Raw genomic sequence first — 19423 nt, forward strand, 5'->3', positions numbered from 1 at the left:
GGGGCAGTGGATACTCCTGCTCCAGCCTCAGGGGCAGCGGATACTCCTGCTCCAGCCTCAGGGGCAGCGGATACTCCTGCTCCAGCCTCAGGGTAAGCTGATGACTCACTGCTTGCTTCTGGGACAGATGCTTCTATCCCAGACCCAGGGGAGTCTGTCACAGCTCCGTCAAGGTCCTCAGATGCTGAGGCTTCCCCACTGGCCTCAAAGAGCTCGGGAGTATGTGTCACAGAAGGCCCCTGGCCAAGTTCCTGGGGAACAGTTGTTTCTGTCACACTCTCCACTAACTCTGACATAATTAGAGTGACTTCCGGAAGTCCTGAGGTTTCCCCACTGCCAGTTGTGCTAGCTATGGATTCTCCACTTACATCAGTGCTGCCAGAAAAGTCCCCACTAAAATATGGAGAGCTTGGGGGCTCCATGCTGGGTTCCAGCCCAGACTGCAGTGTGCTTAGGTCCAAAGACCCAGAAAGGTCCCCTGACATGTCTGGTATTCCAGAATGGGTACCACTGAGTTCCAAAACGCCTGAAGGCCCTTCTCCAGCTTCTTGAGCAGTTGGAGCCTGGGTTATAGATTCCACCAAAGTTCTGTCTACAAGAGACACAGTAGGGAAACCTGAAGCAAGTCCACTGCCCTCATATGCTCCCGAGGGCAAGCTGCTCCCAGTCTCAACTCTGGAGAATTCTCCACTGACCTCAGCTACTCCGCTCGGGAGGCCACTGAATTCTGGAGCTGAGGATGGGAGTCCACTGGAATCGATTGCTCCAGAAGACTGTCCACTGACATCCACTGTCCCAGATGTGCCAGACAGATCCGTCTCCCCTGAAGGGAGGCCGCTGAGTTCCACAGATCCTAAGCCCTCTTCTTCTTTAAGCGTAGTAGGGGTCGTCACTTCAACAAGACTGGCATCCACAAATGTAATGCCAGAAGAGTCCCCACTGCCACTCATGGTGCCAGAAACCAGGTCGGAGGAACTGGGTGTTGTTCCGCTGAACACTGGAGACCCTGAGGGCTGCCCACTGACATCTGGAAGCCCAGAGGTTTCTCCACTCACAAAAGGTATGCCAGAGGGCTGGCCACTGCCAAAGAGCGCTTCAGACCCTTCTCCACTGACATCTGGTTGTCCAGAGGACAGTCCGCTAAGCTCAGTCACTACAGACATTCCACTGGTGTCAGGGATCCCTGACGGCTGCCCACTGACTTCAAGAATCCCAAATGTTCCCTCACTGACGCCATGAGAGCCAAACGGCTGTCCACTAGCATCAAAAAATCCAGATGTTTCTCCACTGACATCAGGAGACCCGGATACTTGGCCACTGAGTTCAGTTCCTGAAGGGTGACCACTAATGTCCCCACTACTGTCCACCTCACCGAAGGGCAGCCCTGATACTTCTCCTGCACCACTGATGCCAATGGTTCCCCTTCCTTCCAGTTCACTGGCGGTGGTGGCTGTGATCACTTCCACTAAGGTACTGTCCACTAGGGAGACAGTTGGGAATCCGGATGGAAGTCCACTGAAGTCAGGCAGGCCAGAGGATGGGCCACTTCCAATTTCCACTCCAGAATATTCACCACTAAATCCAGAGGGAAGGCCACTTGCTTCTGGAGTTTGGCCACTTCCTAGAGTTCCAGAAGGTAGCTTGTCAAGGTCCAGGGCTCCAGAAGCAGAACCTACCAAATCTTTTTCAGAAGGCAACCCACCAAGGTCCTCAATTCCAGACGTTGAGGTCTCTAGGCCTTCTTTTCCAGAAGGAAGCCCACTAAGGTCCTCACCTACCCCAGAAGCAGAGGTATCTAGATTTTCTCTTCCAGAAGGAGGCTCAGTAACACCTACTCCTGAGGCAGAAGTCTCCAGGCCTTCCCTGGTAGAAAGATCAAGATCCTCTACTCCAGATGCAGAAGTTTCTAGACTGTCTCCTCCAGAAGGGAGGCCACTCACACCTTCTACTCCAGAAGCAGAAGTTTCTATAGAATCTCCACCAGAAGGAATCCCACTGATATAGCCTCCAGAGATGGAAGTTTCTAGATCTTCTGCTTCAGTAGGAAGCACACTGATGTCCTCTACTCCAGAGGCAGAAGTCTCTAGACCTTCTGCTTCAGTAGGGAGCACATGAACATCCTCTACTCCAGAGGCAGAAGTTTCTACACCTCCTGTTCCAGAAGGAAGTCCACTAACATCCTCTACTCCAGAGGCAGGAGTTTCTACACCTCCTGTTCCAGAAGGAAGTCCACTAACATCCTCTACTCCAGAGGCAGAAGTCTCTAGACCTCCTGTTCCAGAAGGAAGTCCACTAACATCCTCTACTCCAGAGGCAGAAGTCTCTAGACCTCCTGTTCCAGAAGGAAGTCCACGAACATCCTCTACTCCAGAGGCAGGAGTTTCTAGACCTTCTCTTCCAGTAGGAAGCACACTGATGTCCTCCACTCCAGAGGCAGAAGTCTCTAGACCTCCTGTTCCAGAATGAAGCCCACTGATATCCTCCTCTCCAGAGGCAGAAGTCTCTAGACCTCTTGTTCCAGAAGGAAGTCCACTGATGTCCTCCACTCCAGAGGCAGAAGTCTCTAGACCTCCTGTTCCAGAAAGAAGTCCACTAACATCCTCCACTCCAGAGGCAGAAGTCTCTAGACCCTGTTTTTCAGTAGAAAGCTGGGTGACATCCTCTGTACCGGAAGCAGATGTTTCTAGACTTTCTTCTCCCGAGGGAAGTCCACTCAGATCTCCCACTCCAGAAGCAGAAGTTTCTAGACCTTCTCCTCCAGTAGGAAGTACACTGATGTGCTCTATTCCAGAGGTAGTTGTTTCTGGATGTCCAGAAGGAAATCCACTGAGGTCCTCCACTCCAGAAGCAGATGTTTCTAGACCTTCTCTTCCAGTAGGAATCCCACTGATATCCTCTACACCAGAGGTGGAAGTTTCTAGACCGTCTCCCCTAGAAGGAAGCCCGCTGGTATCTTCTGCTCCAGAAGCAGATGCTTCTATCATTTCCCTTCCGGAAGGCAGCCCACTAAGGTCTCCTGTTCCAGAGGCAGAACCTTCTAGGCCCTCCCCTCGAGAGGGCAGCCTGCCAACTGTAGGAGTCCGGGACCACTCCACTCCTTCTCCATCCCCTGAGGCCAACCCACTTTCTACTGGCAGGCCTGAGCTCACTGTGGGGCTGAGGCCACTGGAGTCAAGGTCACCAGAGGGAAGTCCACTTTCACTGGTCCCTGATGGCTGCCCACTGGAGCCAAGGTGTCCCGAAGCTTCTCCGCTGCCTGTGAAGTCACCGCTGAGGTCAGGTGCCCCTGATGCCTCCCCAGAACCTGGCAGCTCTGTCCCACGTGGCGTTGCAGGTGATGCTGTATATGACTCTTCGGAGGTGGAAGGCACTCCTGGGGCAGAGGGCTCTTCAGTGGCAGAGGGGATTTCAGTGTGGTCCTCTGCAGCTGGGGTGGTGGGAAGCCACGTGGGAGGGATCCCTGTAGGAAAGAAGGCAGCCAAGGTGAAGTGTGAAATGGTGAACTTCTCTCGTTTCAAAGTCACACATGAGTCTGAACGCCTCCCTCCCACAAAACACATCTTCCAAGAGTGCAGGCACAGGCCAGACGACCGTTAAGGGATATGTTTAAGTGTCCTGGCAAAGGAGGTAGAAAGGGGAAGGAGGAATGAAGGAAGAAGAGACAGGAGAAGGAGGGAAAAGGGAAGGAAGGAAAAAGGAATGGTAGGTTGTTGGGGAATGTTATTTTCAGGTGTGTGACTCTTGTTTACACTGCATTTACTTAACTCTGTGGAGCTGTGTTACTGAGCTTGTCTAAAACACGTGATGGTCCTAAGAAAGAGATGAATGGAAATAGCAGGGCAGGAGCAAGGATAGGAGGGACTGGCAGACAGAGAGGAGAACTAGAAGGAGAACTAAGAATAGGGAGCAAGAGAACAAGGACATCAGGGACCAGCTATCCAACTACACACGGCAAGCCGCAGAGAAAGAAGTCAAGAAAGGTATACAAAAACTGAGAAAGGGGGCTGGAGAAATGGCTCAGAGGTTAAGAGCACTGGTTGCTCTTCCAGAGGTCCTGAGTTCAATTCCCAGCAACCGCATGGAGGTTCACAACCATCTATAATGGGATCTGGTGCCCTCTTCTGGCAGAACACTGTATACTTAATAAATAAAATCTTTAAAAAAAAATCTTAAAAAAAAAAAAAACGAGAAAGATAAAAGCCCAGGGGCAAAAGGTAGTCAGGATAATTTAAGTTAAGAAAAGCTGGCAAGAAACAAGCCAAGCTAAGGCCAGGCAGTCATAACTAAGAATAAGTTTCCATGTGATTTATTTTGGAGCTGGGTGGCAGGCCCCTCAAAGAGCCAGAAGAGTAAAGCATCCCACAACAGCAGGTGAATAGCTAAAAGGAGGAGAGTGACATGGGAAGCTCCCTCTACACCCCCAGGGTCACAGGCTATATGAACTGTGCTTTGTGGGACTCTAAGGGCCACCATCTACACTACCCACTGGATGTGGGGGCCACCACTGAAGAAAACCAAGTACCCCCCTCAAATGCTTCCATATTATTCCTTATATCTAACTCATGGTTTTCAGTGTGGTCCCTGGGCTACCATCCTCAGCATCTCCTATCTTGGTCAACAAGCAAATTCCAAGTCCCTAACCCAGCCCTCTGTTGATAGAGAAGCAGGGTGTTTAAGCTTAGAAGGTGTTTTCCCTAGCCCTCCCAGTGAAGATGGTGTTGTTGGAGTGGGGGAACCCATCTCCAGGTCAAGAGGGCTAGGGGGTGCCCTGTATAAAGATGCCTTTATTTCCAAGCTGAGGTGCCTATGAGTACAGAGGTTCTGAGGAGTAGAGAAGATCAAAACAGCCTTGCCCCATGAAAGGAGACAGAGACAGAGACCCACATTGGAGCACCGGACAGAAATCTCAAGGTCCAAATCAGGAGCAGAAGGAGAGGGAGCACTAGCAAGGAACTCAGGACCGCGAGGGGTGCACCCACACACTGAGACAATGGGGATGTTCTATCGGGAATTCACCAAGGCCAGCTGGCCTGGGTCTGAAAAGGCATGGGATAAAACCGGACTTGCTGAACATAGCGGACAATGAGGACTACTGAGAACTCAAGAACAATGGCAATGGGTTTTTGATCCTACTGCACGTACTGGCTTTGGGGGAGCCTAGGCAGTTTGGATGCTACCTTACTAGACCTGGATGGAGGTGGGTGGTCCTTGGACTTCCCACAGGTCAGGGAACCCTGATTGCTCTTCGAGCTGATGAGGGAGAGGGACTTGATCGGGGGAGGGGGAGGGAAATGGGAGGCGGTGGCGGGGAGGAGGCAGAAATCCTTAATAAATAAATAAATTAAAAAAAAACAGCCTTGCCATTTTAAATATGGTTACATCCCCCTCCCGTCTTATTTTTGTGGGTATTTTTCAAAACAGCTTATATCTGGGTTTGGTTGTGCAGACCTGTATGTTATCCAGGCTACTAAGGAGGCTGAGGCAGGAGGATTCCAAGCTGGAGACCTACCTGGGGTGTACAGTGAGTTCAAGGCCGCCCATCAGACTCCCACCCTTGTTCGGGCATTCAATCATAGGTAGGTGTGTGAGTTTAGTGTGCACGGCTTCAGGCCATTCTCCAGAGCCCTGCTATACCCACCTGGCAGCGGGGATGTACCCACTGGGGTGTAGGCTGGTTCCCATTCTGTCTGCTTTTCTGACTCAGTGGTGAAATCTGGCCCTGCTGTCGTCTCCGACCCCAGAGGCACAGCATTCACGGCCGGCCCCACCCGAGTGACGATCCGGTCCTCTACGTCAGAGGGTGATGTGGGCATGCCACCTTCTCCTCTTCCTGGAGAGGGCACCACGGACACACCTGAAGGAGATGTGGGAGGTGAATGCCTGCCTTTGACAGGAGTTCATTCCTACTAGGCCCTTCAGGAACAGAGAAGCAAGGACAGCCCTGAGGTAAACCTGGCCAGTACAAGAGCCTTGCTGACCCACTGCAACCTGGGAATCAGCAAGACAGCAGTTTGTGATTTGTATCTAGTGTCACCGCATATCCTCTGTCCCCAAGAGGTTAGGACAGAGTGGTCTGGGATGTCTCTCTCCAGTCTATTGTATATGCTGGACCTAAATAAAAACCTTTACTTTTAAAACAGATTTTACCTTAATAAAGATGAGATTCAACTAACAGGTGGGGACTTGTCATGTGACTCGCCCAAGGTTAATGGCTTAGAAGTACTAGGGTCAATCTTCCCGTTCAAGATCTAACACGGTACCGCCCACCTCGAAGCTAGCCTCGGAGTGTGCCAGTTCCTGATGAACAGGGGGCTCATCTTTAAATGCCACACAGCTATCATTGCATTTGCGGTGGGCAGGGTGATGGCAGGATTCATCGATAAGGGTTAACTTCTGATTGGGGAGAAGTCTCCAACCTGGAGGGGGCCAGGAAGGAACCAGAACTTCTCTACAGGGTAAAGAGAGGTTTAAAGCCAGACATGGTGGCATGTGCCTTTAATCTCAGCACTTGGGGGGCAGAGGCAGGCAGATCTCCATGAGTTCAAGGCCAGCCTAGTCTACGGAGCAAATTCCAGGCCAGCCAAGGCAGCTTAATGAGACCCTGTCTTAAAATAAACAGACAAATAAACAAACAAAAAAAAACCCTTTGAGTCCCCTGAAGGTTTGGAGTGGGTGGTGGGAGTTACAGTTAGAAACTGACTGGGAGTGGTTGCTGGTTGACCTCTGTGGCCCACTGTAAAGACCTAGTCCAGGACAATGGCAACAGGAAGTTGAGGCAGGCAACAATGAGACCCTTTTTAAAAGTTACAAGGTGTCCCTAGAAGCCTGGGAAAGCTGGAAGCCATCAGTTTTATCCCTTTAGCTACAAACAGTTCTATAAGACTGACGAGATGGCTCAGTGATTACGAATGTGTGTTCCGTTTGCAGAGGACCTGAGTTTGGATCCCAGCAGCCATGGCAGCAGCTCCCAGCTGTCTGAACTCCTCCTCTGTGCATATACCCACTCCCCATACACAATCAAAAATGATAAAAAAATACATCTTCAAATCTAAGATAATTCTGGATTCACAAGAAGTCGCAAGGACACTCAGCTTTGATGGACCATGTCGAAAACGGGTGGTCTGCAATCTCCATTCTGGTGGGTTCATCATTACCCTATATAGATGCTATGAGACTTCAACCAATCAGAGCCCAGCATATCATTCTCAGGCGTCTAACTGGTAATGATGGGTTGTTGGAAGCAGTGAGACCCCAGATCCTGAATTTCTTGTAAACAACTTGTTTTCCCCTGATCTGAGTGCCTACAGCTGCTCTGAGCACGAGACCTTCAGGAGTTCCTGATGGCAGGAGAGTGGTTTCTGGTGGGTTTGGCTGGGACGTGGCTATCTCTATATAATCTGCCCCTGAACACAATAAAGGGGGCATTCTTGGGGAATTCAAGGATGACCCATGTCGCTGTCTCTCTGTCTGTGTGTGTTTGTGTATTTTAACCTCCAGCCCCCTTGCCCGAAGCTCATGAACTGGGTGCTAGCGCACCGAGCGCAGACACGGGGGCGCGGTGCGTGGCAATGGCTGATGCTATACTGGTAGTGCCTACACAGTGTGCGTCAATTAAGTGTATAGGTGGCTGGAGTCTGACAAAGGACACCAGGATTATTTGATTAAACTCATTACAAAAACATTTACGAGAAGAGAATTGGACAAGAATATGCAAATTAAAACAATATGTAACATTATGCATAAACACATTTGGAGTGTTTCACTTATACTACTCCAATTAGCATTTGTATTTGTATGCAACTTCCTTTGAAGTAGAGACCATTTTGTTACTATTTATAGAGGAAGGAGTAAGGAAGCCCCCCTCCCAGGCAGATAGGGGTGACTATGGTACCTCGGAAGCAGAAGGCATGGTGCCTAGACAACGGGTCTGGAAGGCCGGTCTGGTTGGGGTAGAGGTAGACAGTTCTCACGCCTGGTTTGTCCCCACCACAGGCAGGCCGAGGGGTGACTATGGGGTATCGGAGGCTGCCATCTGCCAGCCAGCCAGCATAGCACTTGTCCAGGCCGTGGCTCCAGGCAGCATAGAGCTGGCCGGTGGAGGCCAAGGTGGCATTTTGGGCTTCACAGAAGGCCTGCGCTTCCTGGAAGGTGAACTGCTCAAGGCGTGTGATGAAGAAGACTTCCCCTGGGGACAGAGACAACGGCAGCGTGATGGTTCATGTGTGTCTTCAGAAAAGTTCTGTTCCCACGGCCTTGGAGCAGAACTCCCGGCTCCCTACCCTACTCACTGGGGCAGCTCACCCACCTATGGGACACACACTCCTATAGATCCCCACTCAGGCACACCCCCAAGGCTCTACACCCTTTAGATCCCTTGGAATCCTGGACAATAGAGACCAGGGGCTCCACTTTGTACTGAGTGGGATTTTTCTGGGACTTGGGACATCTCTTGCTAAAACAGTCAGTCAGAGTTGAGCTGAGCTGAGCTGAGCTGAGCTAGCCAGTCTACAGGGAACTGGCTTCTACCCCTTCTTATTTAGGTGCTCTAGTCCTAGGCACCCTTCCCTTGACTGATAGAGAAGACTCAGCTGCCTACCCAAACCCCCAAGCACACTTAGCTCCCTGATCCCTCAATAGCCCAGTGACCACTACAGACCTAACTCGCATTCCTCTGGGGTCTCGGCACCCACACATCAGCCAAGACCCTACCTGGCTCAGGGAGCTCGCATCTACCCAGCCTTTGTTTGTACCAGATTCTGGTTATATGTCTCAGTTCACACTCAGAAAACCCTCAAATGTGGGTCTACAGCGGCCGTGGTATACAGATGGGGGAGCCAAGACTTACAGAGGCTGAGTGGCCATGTTTAAACTTTTCTAGAATGCGGTCAGGTTTCCATTTGGGTTCTGTGTGTTGGTGACATTCATGGAGGTGTGTGGTTGAACAAGCTTGGGCAATGCTGAGTTAGAGTTAAAGGGATCTGGGGTTACAGGGCTTCTCATAGCCTCTGAGTTCATGGGCATTGGGACTCTATAATACAGAGGGTGTGTCTAACATCTGTTTATTAGAAATCAATCAATTTAGTCATGCTACAACATGGCAGGGAGAAGACATGAGCCTTTGGTGGGGAGACAGCACTTGAATTGAGAGAGGAGAGGGCTGGGCCTCTTTTCCACCTGGAAAGCTGTGGGGGGGGGCAGGCCTGGGTGGGTGGTGACAATTCTACCCATCTTTTGTGACTCTTCCCTAGGCCCTGCTTCTCTGCCAATGCAAATGTGGTAATGTGGCCTGTACCCTCAAGCTTGTCCACGTAGCAGTAGACATCATAGGTTTCTGATGACGGCCGTGTGCCGTAGGTCCTGACTCCGGGGCTGCTGTCCTTGTCACCCACACATGGGGTCCGTGGGCTCACAATGGGGTATCTGTGAAAGAGGATGGGAAGGGGGTGAGGGCCCGTCCTGAGGCTAGGAAAGGCACATCTTGGGTCATATTTGTGTGTCGAGTTTCTTTCACATCTGGAGGACTTCGGAAGAGAATCCCTTACAGAAGAGGCACTCTGTCAAGCTGCTGGGTGTGGGGGAGAAGGAAGGGGGTCCCTGGGGGCCTCTTCTGTCTGTCTCTTGAAGAGAAATGACTAAGACGTGGCATAAGCACAGTCTCTGCCACCATCTTCCAGAAAGTGTCTTGGTTTAGGGGCGTGTGCAGAATTTAGGAAACTCTACAGTCCCTAGTGACTTGACGAAGCCACAAAGCACTGGGTGTTATGTCTGGCTGGGGGCCTCTTGGTTGGGGTTGGGAATGGTAGACTTGTCCTTTACCTGACGGTCTGGTCCTGCAGCCAACCGGCATCACACTGCTCATAGCCTGCCTCGTAGGCAGCCTGGAGCTGCTCCGGTGAGGCCATGACGGCCCCAGTGCGCAGGCAAGCCTGCTGTGCCTCCTCGAATGTCAGGGAGTACCTGGTGGAGCCCGGGCGATAGTGGAATACAACCCCTGGGTGGCGAGGAGAGGAGAGAAAGAAACAGAGGTAAGATTGATGCTTGTGGGGTCTGTTCTTGGCTTGGCTTCTCCATTTGGGCAAAATGGATCGATCCGGGCAATTCCACCTGAAGTTCCACTGGGTGGTGTCATGAGTAGATGGCAGTGTCCATCTGTCTGTCTCAGGTAGGGGACACCATCAAGACCCTTTAGGAAGGCTACACCAGAATGCTCTTCCTATTTGTAGGTTTGCATTCAGGGGCTGTGCTGAGGGACATCCCTGTCCCCTAAGATATTTCCTGAGCACAGAGAACACCATCTGCCTAGCCCAAGGGGCATGAGTGCTTCCCAGAAAGAACCAGATAATGACATCAGGCTTTTCTTCTTCTTCTTGAGATAGTCTCGCTATATGAACCAGACTGACCTTGAACTCACAACTCTTCTGGTGCTGAGATTACAGATGTGTACTAGCATCCTTGGTCTCTAGAACAGGCTTTGTGAGCCATGCGATTTCTGCTACAGTTGCTCAACTCAGCCACAATTGTCCTGAATTAGCCATAGACCAAGTCTTAAACACGCGGATATGGCTTTGATCTAACCATCCTTTCTTTGTGAACACTGAAACTGGAAACTTACATAATTTTCATGTATCAAAAACTATCTTTCTCCTTTTGACTCCCCTTCCTCGATTATTTAGGAACGGAGAGGCATTCTTCGTTCATAGGCTACCTAGGAGCAGCAGCCTTCAGCCTGCCCACTAAACTTTTGTTGCTTTTTATCCTGGTGGGAAGACAAGGGCAGGTGAGGTGGGGTCACCCAGAGCAGCATTTTTCACGTGGGTCTGTTTTGTTTTGAACCAGGTGGCGCTGGCATCTGCCTCGATATACACTTTGGTTTCCACAGGTGACTGAGTCAATCATTTGTGGTTCCAAGAGCGGACATAACTGCCTGGCTTGTCCCCCAGAAGCGTACTTACCTCCTGGCAAGCGGGGCTGGCCAGGGACTTCAGCTGCGCCTGGGGCGAGGGTCACTTGCACCACCAGGTCCTCACTGGTGAAGGCCGTGCCAGAGCCCAGCCCAGGCGTGGTTTCCTCAGGAAAGCCCCAGGGCCTGCTGGCTTCCTCAGTTCTCTCCCCAACCCCGGGGAAGGCTGTGGCCCTCACATCAGGGACAAGGGTAAGGGCCTCCTCTGGCTCTGAGATAGTGGGGGGCACGTCGAAGATGGGCTTCACAGTGAGGATCACAGTGCCCCGGGCTTCTCCCTCCGTGATGTTTCTGGGCAGGGGCAGCTCCAGGTCTGGCCAGGTCACCGTCTGGATGGTGATGTCATCTTCACCACCCACCCCGAAGAAGTTTTCTGGGATGTCCACAAAGTCTTCACCTGGGACAGGATGCAAAGACGAGCTTTAGTGATGAGCTTGGGGCTATTTCGAAGAAACGAGAGCTGAACGTACCCGACGTCCCCCTCCTCAGCTGGAGCCGGGCACTTGGTCCTGCCTACCACAAAGACTGAACAAAGGTTCATGGCTCCTTCATATCATCAGGGTGGTTCCAGAACTCCCAAAGATGCCAAACTCTTCGAACGCTAGAGTCCCATATATAACCTATGTACCACTGCTGGAATCTTATGTCCTCTTTTGGTTGCTTCTAAGTCCTCATACAGCATAAGTGATGTTTCAGTAACTGTTATATGTATTGTTTGGGGAGCAATGGCAAGAAAAATTCTGCACATATTCAGTATAGATGCAGTTTAATTATCAATAAAAGCCTGAGGTTGGCTGAATCTGTAGAAGCACTAAGATACTCATGATATATTGATCAACCAGCTCACTGCTGATCAAATAAAACCAATTCCGATTTCTATCTCTCCCCCAGCAGCCACTTTGCCCCCTGGGTGTCCAATGGGATGATAGGAATTGGTGACAAGGGAAATCCTGAATCTTGCAGAGGTGAGTTGCACAATCGAGGCAGGCATTGCAGAAGTGCCTGCCTCAGAGTCCTGGACAAATCAGGGCCTGGCAGACAGAAGGTAGCTATTAATAAAGAGAATGTCCATGAGGGTGATACTTCATTCTTCAGTGGTGAGACAATCAAAAAGTGAAGCGAGGGTGGCCCTCGTCGCGACAGATCAGGCTGTAGAAGCATGGAATGAGCTGTCACTGTATTGTCGCCAAGTGGATAGTAAAATGTATGCAATACATTTACCTAATTTATGCTGTTCATTTTTTTCCTCCAAGAATTAGGAATTAATTGTAACTTAAAGTGTGCTAAATAGGAGATAAAACTTACTTAAAATCTTTGTTCTAATTTTTCCAAATGAAGTTATGGAACTTGCCCCTACCCTTTACAGAAACACTTTTTTTTTTTTTTTTTTAAGGTGCATCCAGATTAAAAAGGAAGGGACCAGCCCAAACGGAAGGAGATGATAAAAATGCGGGGCTCAGAAACTCAGTGGTACCTTCCCCAGATCTTATTGGGACCTGATTTTGATGACACGTCCTCCCCCCCCCCCCACCTTCAGCCCCAGCCCCACCTGTGTAACAGATGGCGTCATAGCGGGATGAGGGATCAGGATAGCCTGTTTGGTTGGCATGCAGATAGACCGTCCTCACACCCAGGAGGTTGCCGCCGCAGTTGGGCCGAGCCTTGGAGATGGGGTAGCGCACGCTGCGGTCGGCCAGCCAGCCGGCGCTGCACATGTCCATCCCGCCCTGCCAGGCCAGGTAGAGTTGGCCCGTGGTGGCCAGTCGTGCCCCTAGTCTCCGGCACTCATTGGCTGCCTCCTGGAAGGTGAACTTCTCCGGAGAGGTGGCATAAAAGACCTCGCCTGTGAAGGACACATCATACCGGGTGAGGCTTTCACTCCCATCCCACCCTGCCTGTGTCCCCAAGAGGTCCACGGTTTCTCGGACGTTTATCCTCCCCCCCCCCCCCCCCCCCCCCCCCCGTGGTCCCACGTTAGTATCTCCCAGCTTGTCTGTCACTCCCCAGTCTCCATTCCTTTCTGGACTTTTTGTGTAGGATGGCATCAATCTCCTAACAAGGACCTCCTCTCCGGAATAGAAAAGCTGCCAAGGGGTGGAGCAACCATGAAATCAGAGCCCCCTGTGGCTGGTAATTGCTGTTCATCTTCCCACCACTAGGGGAGCTTTCCTTTAACACAGGCACTGCCGAATTCAAATTCTGGTTAGAAAATCAGGTCACCTTTGACCCCTTAGAGTATTGACTTCCAAACCAGGGTTTATAGTACCCAAAGAGGCCATTATGGGCTAATTTTAGGTCTGTTAGCTTTTAAACAATATTTTCTAGAACCTGCCAAGGTTGCGATTAAGGATGGGGGTGGGTGGGTAATCTGATCATGCCTTGGTTCCAGATCTCCTTGTTCAGGGGCAGTTCAGACAAGCTCTTGTATTCATCGTGGGTTAGTCAAAACTGGGGGCACAAATGCTAGCTCCTCAAACATCCCATCCAAAGGCCTGACGTGGGATTTCAAGATGGAAGCAGGGAAGTGGAGAGAGAGTGACCGGGGAACACGTTTCCTGGGAAACTGTGTCTGTGGTGTCCACCCTAGAGTGGCTTAGGATGTCCCTCTTGAGTGGGGAATGGAACTCAGAGTCTGGGCTACACGCCAGACGTGATCCTGGCTTGGATGGCACAATGGACGGACCTTAAGACGTGGTGGGTTGGCCAGAGATACCGAGGTTCTGGATAAGAGAGACAGTCCAGGGGGCTTTGGAACTTGGGGTTTGGTGGGAACACCAGATGGTTTGCAGGTGCCTGTGGCCATCAAGACCCCCTCCAAAGTGGAGAGTGAGGATTACATCCAGAGCCCATCCCTCTTTATGGCAGGAGAGGACTGAGCAAGGCATGGTGTAGCTATCCCAAATGTGAGCACGGTGGTGGGGAAGGGAAAGCGTCTTGAAGGGAGCCTCACCCTCCATCTCCTCCGCGAAGCAGTACACATCGTAGGTCTCATTGGTGTCTCGGATTCCGTAGGTTCTCACTCCGGGAAACTCATCCTTGTCTCCATAGCAACCTTCCCGAGGAGTGTGGATGGGGTACCTGTTGGGAAGTCAACACAGGAGTGTGAAGCTGGGAACTAGAGGAAGCCCAGGCTCCCTGTTCTTGTAGCCTTCACCTTCATAGGAGGAAACAAAGGCATAGTAATACCTCTAGAGTCCAAGTCTGCTCTGAGCACCAACTGCCTCTCCAGGTCCCAGTGCTACTCACCAGCTAAGGCAGCCTCTGTTACCGCATATTCTTGGTCCCAAACACACTCTCTCCGGGAGCAGATGCTTTTCATGGAAAAGGCCAGAGTCTTGTGGATTTTGTAAACTAGAAACCTCTGTGGGGACCGCTTTCACTGCCACAGCAAGGAGCAGCCACAGACAGCAGGTAACCAAGGGGGCGTGGCTATATTTCAACACAACTTCATTTACAGAAATGAAGGATGAGTTGGGTTGGGTTTGGCCATGGTGCCTATTTGTACCCAAGGGAGGCAGGGGATGGGCTCTATTTTACACTTAAACTAAGGTCCAGAAATGTTAATTGACTCGTTCAAAGTCACACAACTTCCAAATCCCAGTGTTTGGATTTGAGTCTGGCTCCTTCTGAGGTCAGCATGTGAACTCTTGACATAAGACTGTTGTCTCACTTATTTTTTTTTAATTTATTTACTGATTTTTGTGGTTTGTCCCAGTTAGCTCCAGCCATCCACTTGACACAGTCTAGAGCCATTTGGAGAAGTCTCAGCTGAGGGATTGCCTAGATTAGCCTGTGGTCACGTCTGTGATGGGTTGTCTTGGTTTATGATCAATGTGGGAGGGCCCAGCCTGGACAGGCGAGCCTGTGATGGATAAGAAAACAAACTGAGCCTGCCTGTGGGTGATCCAGACAATGAGCCCATGAGCCTCAAGCAACATCCCTCCATGGCTCCTTCCTCCCAGGCCCAGGGCTCTTGCCCTCATTTACCTCCGTGATGGATTGGGACCTGGAACAAGCTGAAATGGACCTTTCCCTTCCCAAGTTGCTTTGATCAGAGTGTCCCAGCTCAACAACATGATCATGCTGTATGGCCTTGTGACCTATGATCCCTTGGCTTGCCCAAGCTTGCAAAGCTGTCTTCCTGAGGCCTTGTATTCTGGCTTTGGGGCTATCACTGTGATGCACATGGAGTCTGTCTTTGCAGGCTCGGAACACTGCACTGGGATCCTCGAAGCAGGCTTCTATCTACACTGCTTTGCCATCAGGCTCCCAGGACTCACTCAGAAAAAGATACATCTTTATGATTGATTTATGTAGGTCTTGTCTTACAAAAAAAGGATATAAATAAGGTCATATACTAAAATAAACAAAACGCTAAGGTTAAAGACTAACAAACCAGAAGGAAAGAAACATTGACAATAGGGAAAACAGGCTAGAGAGTAGTGAAGTAGTGGCATTATTTGTCCTGGAAGAGAATAAGGGTGACCTGGGATGTTGACAAGGCTGGACCCTGATCCCTAACCTAGACTGGCCACAGGGTCATGTTCACATCAGCTAAGTATCACTCATCGCCTGCCCCATTGGCTAGGCCTCTTTTTTTTTTTTTAAAGATTTATTTATTATGTATACACTATTCTATCTGCTTGGATGCTTACAGTCAGGAAGAGGGCACCAGATCTCATTACAGATGGTTGTGAGCCACCATGTGGTTGCTGGGAATTGAACTCAGGACCTCTGGAAGAGCAGCCAGTGCTCTTAACCTCTGAGCCATCTCCCCAGCTATACTGGGACCTCAGCTCTGATGCATTCTTCTTTAGCGGGTTGGGGTCTCACCTGACGGTCTGGTCAGCCAGCCAGCCTGCATCGCACTGGTGGAAGCCATCTTCGTAGGCGGCCTGCAGTTGCTCAGGGGTGGCGATGATGGCACTGTTCTGCAGGCAAGCCCGCTGAGCTCTGTCAAAGTCCAGCGTATAGCGCGTGGAGATGGCTCTGTAGTGGAATACAATGCCTGTGGGACCCACAGACCGGAGGGGCTGGTTAGGTGTGACTTCTGTTGAAGTTCTGGAGAAATGGTGGCAAGAACCAAGGGACCCTGGACACTCTCTGGTTCAGGCTGACATGGTTTCCTTCTCTGACTTTTTTACTATAATATTTTATTGACTCTTTGAGAATTTCACACGTGCAAATAATGTCTTTTGATTATATTTACCCCCAAATCCTCTTCCTAACTCCTTCCAGCTCCACCCCAATATTCCATCCACCCCACATTGAGTTCAACTTGTGTTGCCTGTATACTCATGGGTGTGGGGCCATCTCCTGGAGTGTGGTCAACCTACCAGGGACTGTACTAAAGAAAACTGGCTCTCCCTTCCACCAAAACCATCATCTGCAAATAGCTCCTCAGCTCCTGAAGTTGTACATGGTTCTTCTGCTCTTGCTGCAACCCTTTCTCCTCTCCACCCTGCCCCACCCCATCCCACCCCACCCCACGGCCTTAACAGGGTGCTCAGCACCTCCTCACAAGGCATTTTTTTTTAGAACACCCATAATAATTCGGACAATATGAAAGTTCTTTGAGCTAAGGCAAAAAACTGTCTCCTTGAGATTTTTTTTTTAATCATTCCAGGACCCTTTATTTTTCCCCTCCTGGGGAAGGAGACACCAAGGGTTCCATGTCTCCAGTAGTCAGGGACATCCTAATGGGTTCTCTTTGAGAGAAGGGTGATCAGGGAGTGAGGGCTCAGCCACTTCTTTGGCCCCTGAAGCTGAGGATAAAGGGATTGTGGAGGAGGAGGAGATGCCTGGATGGTAGGTTAGGAAGCCGCTTTCATTCGTTTCTAGGTTCAGATCAGATACACCGTTTGACTCATTGGCTCAGGTGCAGAGTGTGCACTCTTACAAGGCCCTCTGTGATGTAGGACGCACCCCTCTGTGTATGCCTGTGGGCCTTTAACTGAAGAGGGAAGATGCACCTTGACTGCAGGTCAAGAGGAAACAGAAAACAGAGAAAGGGAGGTTCTGAGCTCAGCTCTGTGGATTCCGCTTTCTGCTTCTTGTGTGTTGATGCAGTATGGTCAGCTGCTTCATAGTCCCACTGCTGTGTTGTCCCCACCGTGGTGGACTGTATCCCCTCAAACCGAGAGCCAAAGCAATTCCTTACTCCCCCAAGTTGATGCCTCTCGGGCATTCGACCACAAGAACAAGAAAAGCACCCAACAAATCAAGGATAGTTGCAAGCACCAGCTGCCTATGCCAGGATGTATTTATGTGCCCTGCCTTCAACATCCTGATCCCACAGAGCATAGCATTGCCAGCTCTACACTAGAGGAAGCCAAGCATAAAATGGGTATGCAGAGGGGCTGAGTGGGAAAGCTAGCCATCCAGGTCCACCCTAATGAGGACATCATGGCATTCCCATGGGAGGCCTTTACCTTTTACTATGACCTCTAGGGTGGCTTCGCTGTCCTCAATGCCATGCATCACTTCGCAGCGATAGATTCCCGAGTCATTGGAGCGAAGGTTCTGGATTTCCAAGGTGGCGTCACTGGGGATGGCTGGATAGTTGGGTAATGACACCTTGTCTTGGTACATGCTGTTGACTCGAACCTGTCCTTCAGTGGCCACTAACAGCACGACTTCTTTCTCCTTGGAAACACGGCTCCACTTGATTCTTGGGGCGAGGGGGGCAGTGGAGGGGGCAGTGGTCACAGGATGCATGGGGTCGATGAAGTAGCAGGGGATGGTGAGGGAAGTCCCGAGGAGGACCTTCAGGGGGGACGGTTGAGGGATGCTCACGCTCAGTGAGTTGTCATGGTCTGTGGGGAAAGGGTGGGGGGAGGACAAATAAAAACATTAGGATAATAGAGACCACAAGCCACCCAGACAGTCCTGGAGACACAGCCACGTGAGAAGTCCAAATCCCGCCCACCGTGAAGTTCCCTGGGAATCCCCTTCAGGTCAGCATCCCTCAAGTCTCTGTGCCTAAGACAAACCTTAGAGCCGGAAAAGGGTTCCAGAGGAACATGGGAGAGACAGCACAGCCAAGACCTCAAACTATGGACACCTAGGGGTTGCCAAACCATAGATAAACAGGACTCCTATTCTTAGGGTAGTTTCATGTTTGATTCAGAGATTTGAGAAAAAATATATTGGGGTATTTATTTTGGATATGATGAGCTCCCCACAAAAGGTTCATGTGTGGGAAAATTGGCAGTGTTATTGAGAGGTGATTGGATCATGAGGATGCTAGCCTCATCAATGGATTCATCCATTGTTCAGTTCAGAGCTGAACTGGTATGTGGGACCTCACTGAAGGGAAATAGATCACTGTCCACCCCCTGTCTCTCCGTATGTCTCTTTGTCTCTGTGTCTCTGTCTGCCTGTCCATCTGCCTTCCCTGTCTGTCTGTCTCTCTGCTTCCAGGCTGCCAGGAGGGGAACTGCTCTCCTCCACTGTGCCTTCAGGTGTGATGTTTCTGCCTTGCCACAAGCAAGCTATTTCCCTGAGACATTTTCTCATAGAGGCAGGGACCATCCAACACACCAGGTGCAATGATTATCAGGGGGTATAGAAAATTCTACACAACCTTTGAAGTTGAGACACTGAACTTCAAAGGCATATTCATCCCATCCTGGGAGGTCTGCCTTGGATGTTAGCTGGACCTTGTGGGACGACAAGGCTTTTGAGGTAAAGGGCGAGGAGATGGGGGAAGAACAGGAGGTCAGACATTTTTTTTATCTGTAGAGTCAGATCTGGAGACATGACTGGGTAGGAGTGGACAACATAAAAATTATGGAGTGTGTCAGTAGAGAAGACGTGTTTCCGGAATCCTTGTTGGGATGGGAGAGAAACAGCCTTCCACACAGCACCTTTCATGGGAGGTCTTAAATTTACAGAACCTTTCTTTCAGGAGACACTATGGGTCAAAAGAAAAATGTTTCAGATGGATGTGGCTGGTGGATACATAGCAGGGTAAGGATGGGCAGAGGGCAGGAATGTCTGGAGTCCAGCCTGGATCTTTTGATGTCTGGACAGACTCCACCATCCTTCCACAAACACCTCCATCTGCTGCCCAGTCCTGATGCCGCTGGCCACAGCTTGGTTCTGCAGTGGTGGTCTCGGAATAGCTAGAGGCCACTGTTGAGGCCAACTCACTGGTTATTAAGTGTGGACAGAAGTTTCTCTTCTGCCCGATCTCACAGCCATTCAGTCCCAAAGAAGTACACAGAGACTTACATTAATTATAAACTATTTGGCCTATTGCTCAGGCTTATTACTAACTAGCTCTTACAAATTAAATTAACCCATAATTCTTATCTATGTTTAGCCATTTAGGCAGTCTCATCTTGCTTGCTCTGCATCTGGCTGGTGACTGCATCTTTGCCTTTCCTCTTCCCAGAATTCTTAGTCTGGTCATCCCGCCTATACTTCCTGCCTGGCTACTAGCATCAGTGTTTTATTAAA

The 19423-nt window shown here is 50.4% G+C and overlaps 1 protein-coding gene across 1 annotated transcript in view; it reads right to left on the minus strand.

Moving 5' to 3' along the window:
- Positions 1-19423, minus strand: part of Acan (aggrecan) — a 59338-nt gene that overhangs the window by 14052 nt on the left and 25863 nt on the right. Inside the window, exons 3-14 of the mRNA XM_041653420.1 lie at positions 17392-17775; positions 15794-15968; positions 13911-14038; positions 12510-12803; positions 10953-11357; positions 9817-9991; positions 9293-9420; positions 7892-8185; positions 5639-5854; positions 2630-3460; positions 2330-2449; positions 57-2089 (exon numbers count right to left, since the gene is read on the minus strand). Of these exons, the coding sequence (XP_041509354.1) occupies positions 57-2089; positions 2330-2449; positions 2630-3460; positions 5639-5854; positions 7892-8185; positions 9293-9420; positions 9817-9991; positions 10953-11357; positions 12510-12803; positions 13911-14038; positions 15794-15968; positions 17392-17775 (5183 nt within the window). The remainder of the gene's footprint in view (positions 1-56; positions 2090-2329; positions 2450-2629; positions 3461-5638; positions 5855-7891; positions 8186-9292; positions 9421-9816; positions 9992-10952; positions 11358-12509; positions 12804-13910; positions 14039-15793; positions 15969-17391; positions 17776-19423) is intronic.

This window comes from Microtus oregoni, unplaced genomic scaffold (genome assembly GCF_018167655.1).
Source record: "Microtus oregoni isolate MIOR12 unplaced genomic scaffold, Mior012 000000F_ref0000247, whole genome shotgun sequence".
Taxonomy (NCBI): domain Eukaryota; kingdom Metazoa; phylum Chordata; class Mammalia; order Rodentia; family Cricetidae; genus Microtus; species Microtus oregoni.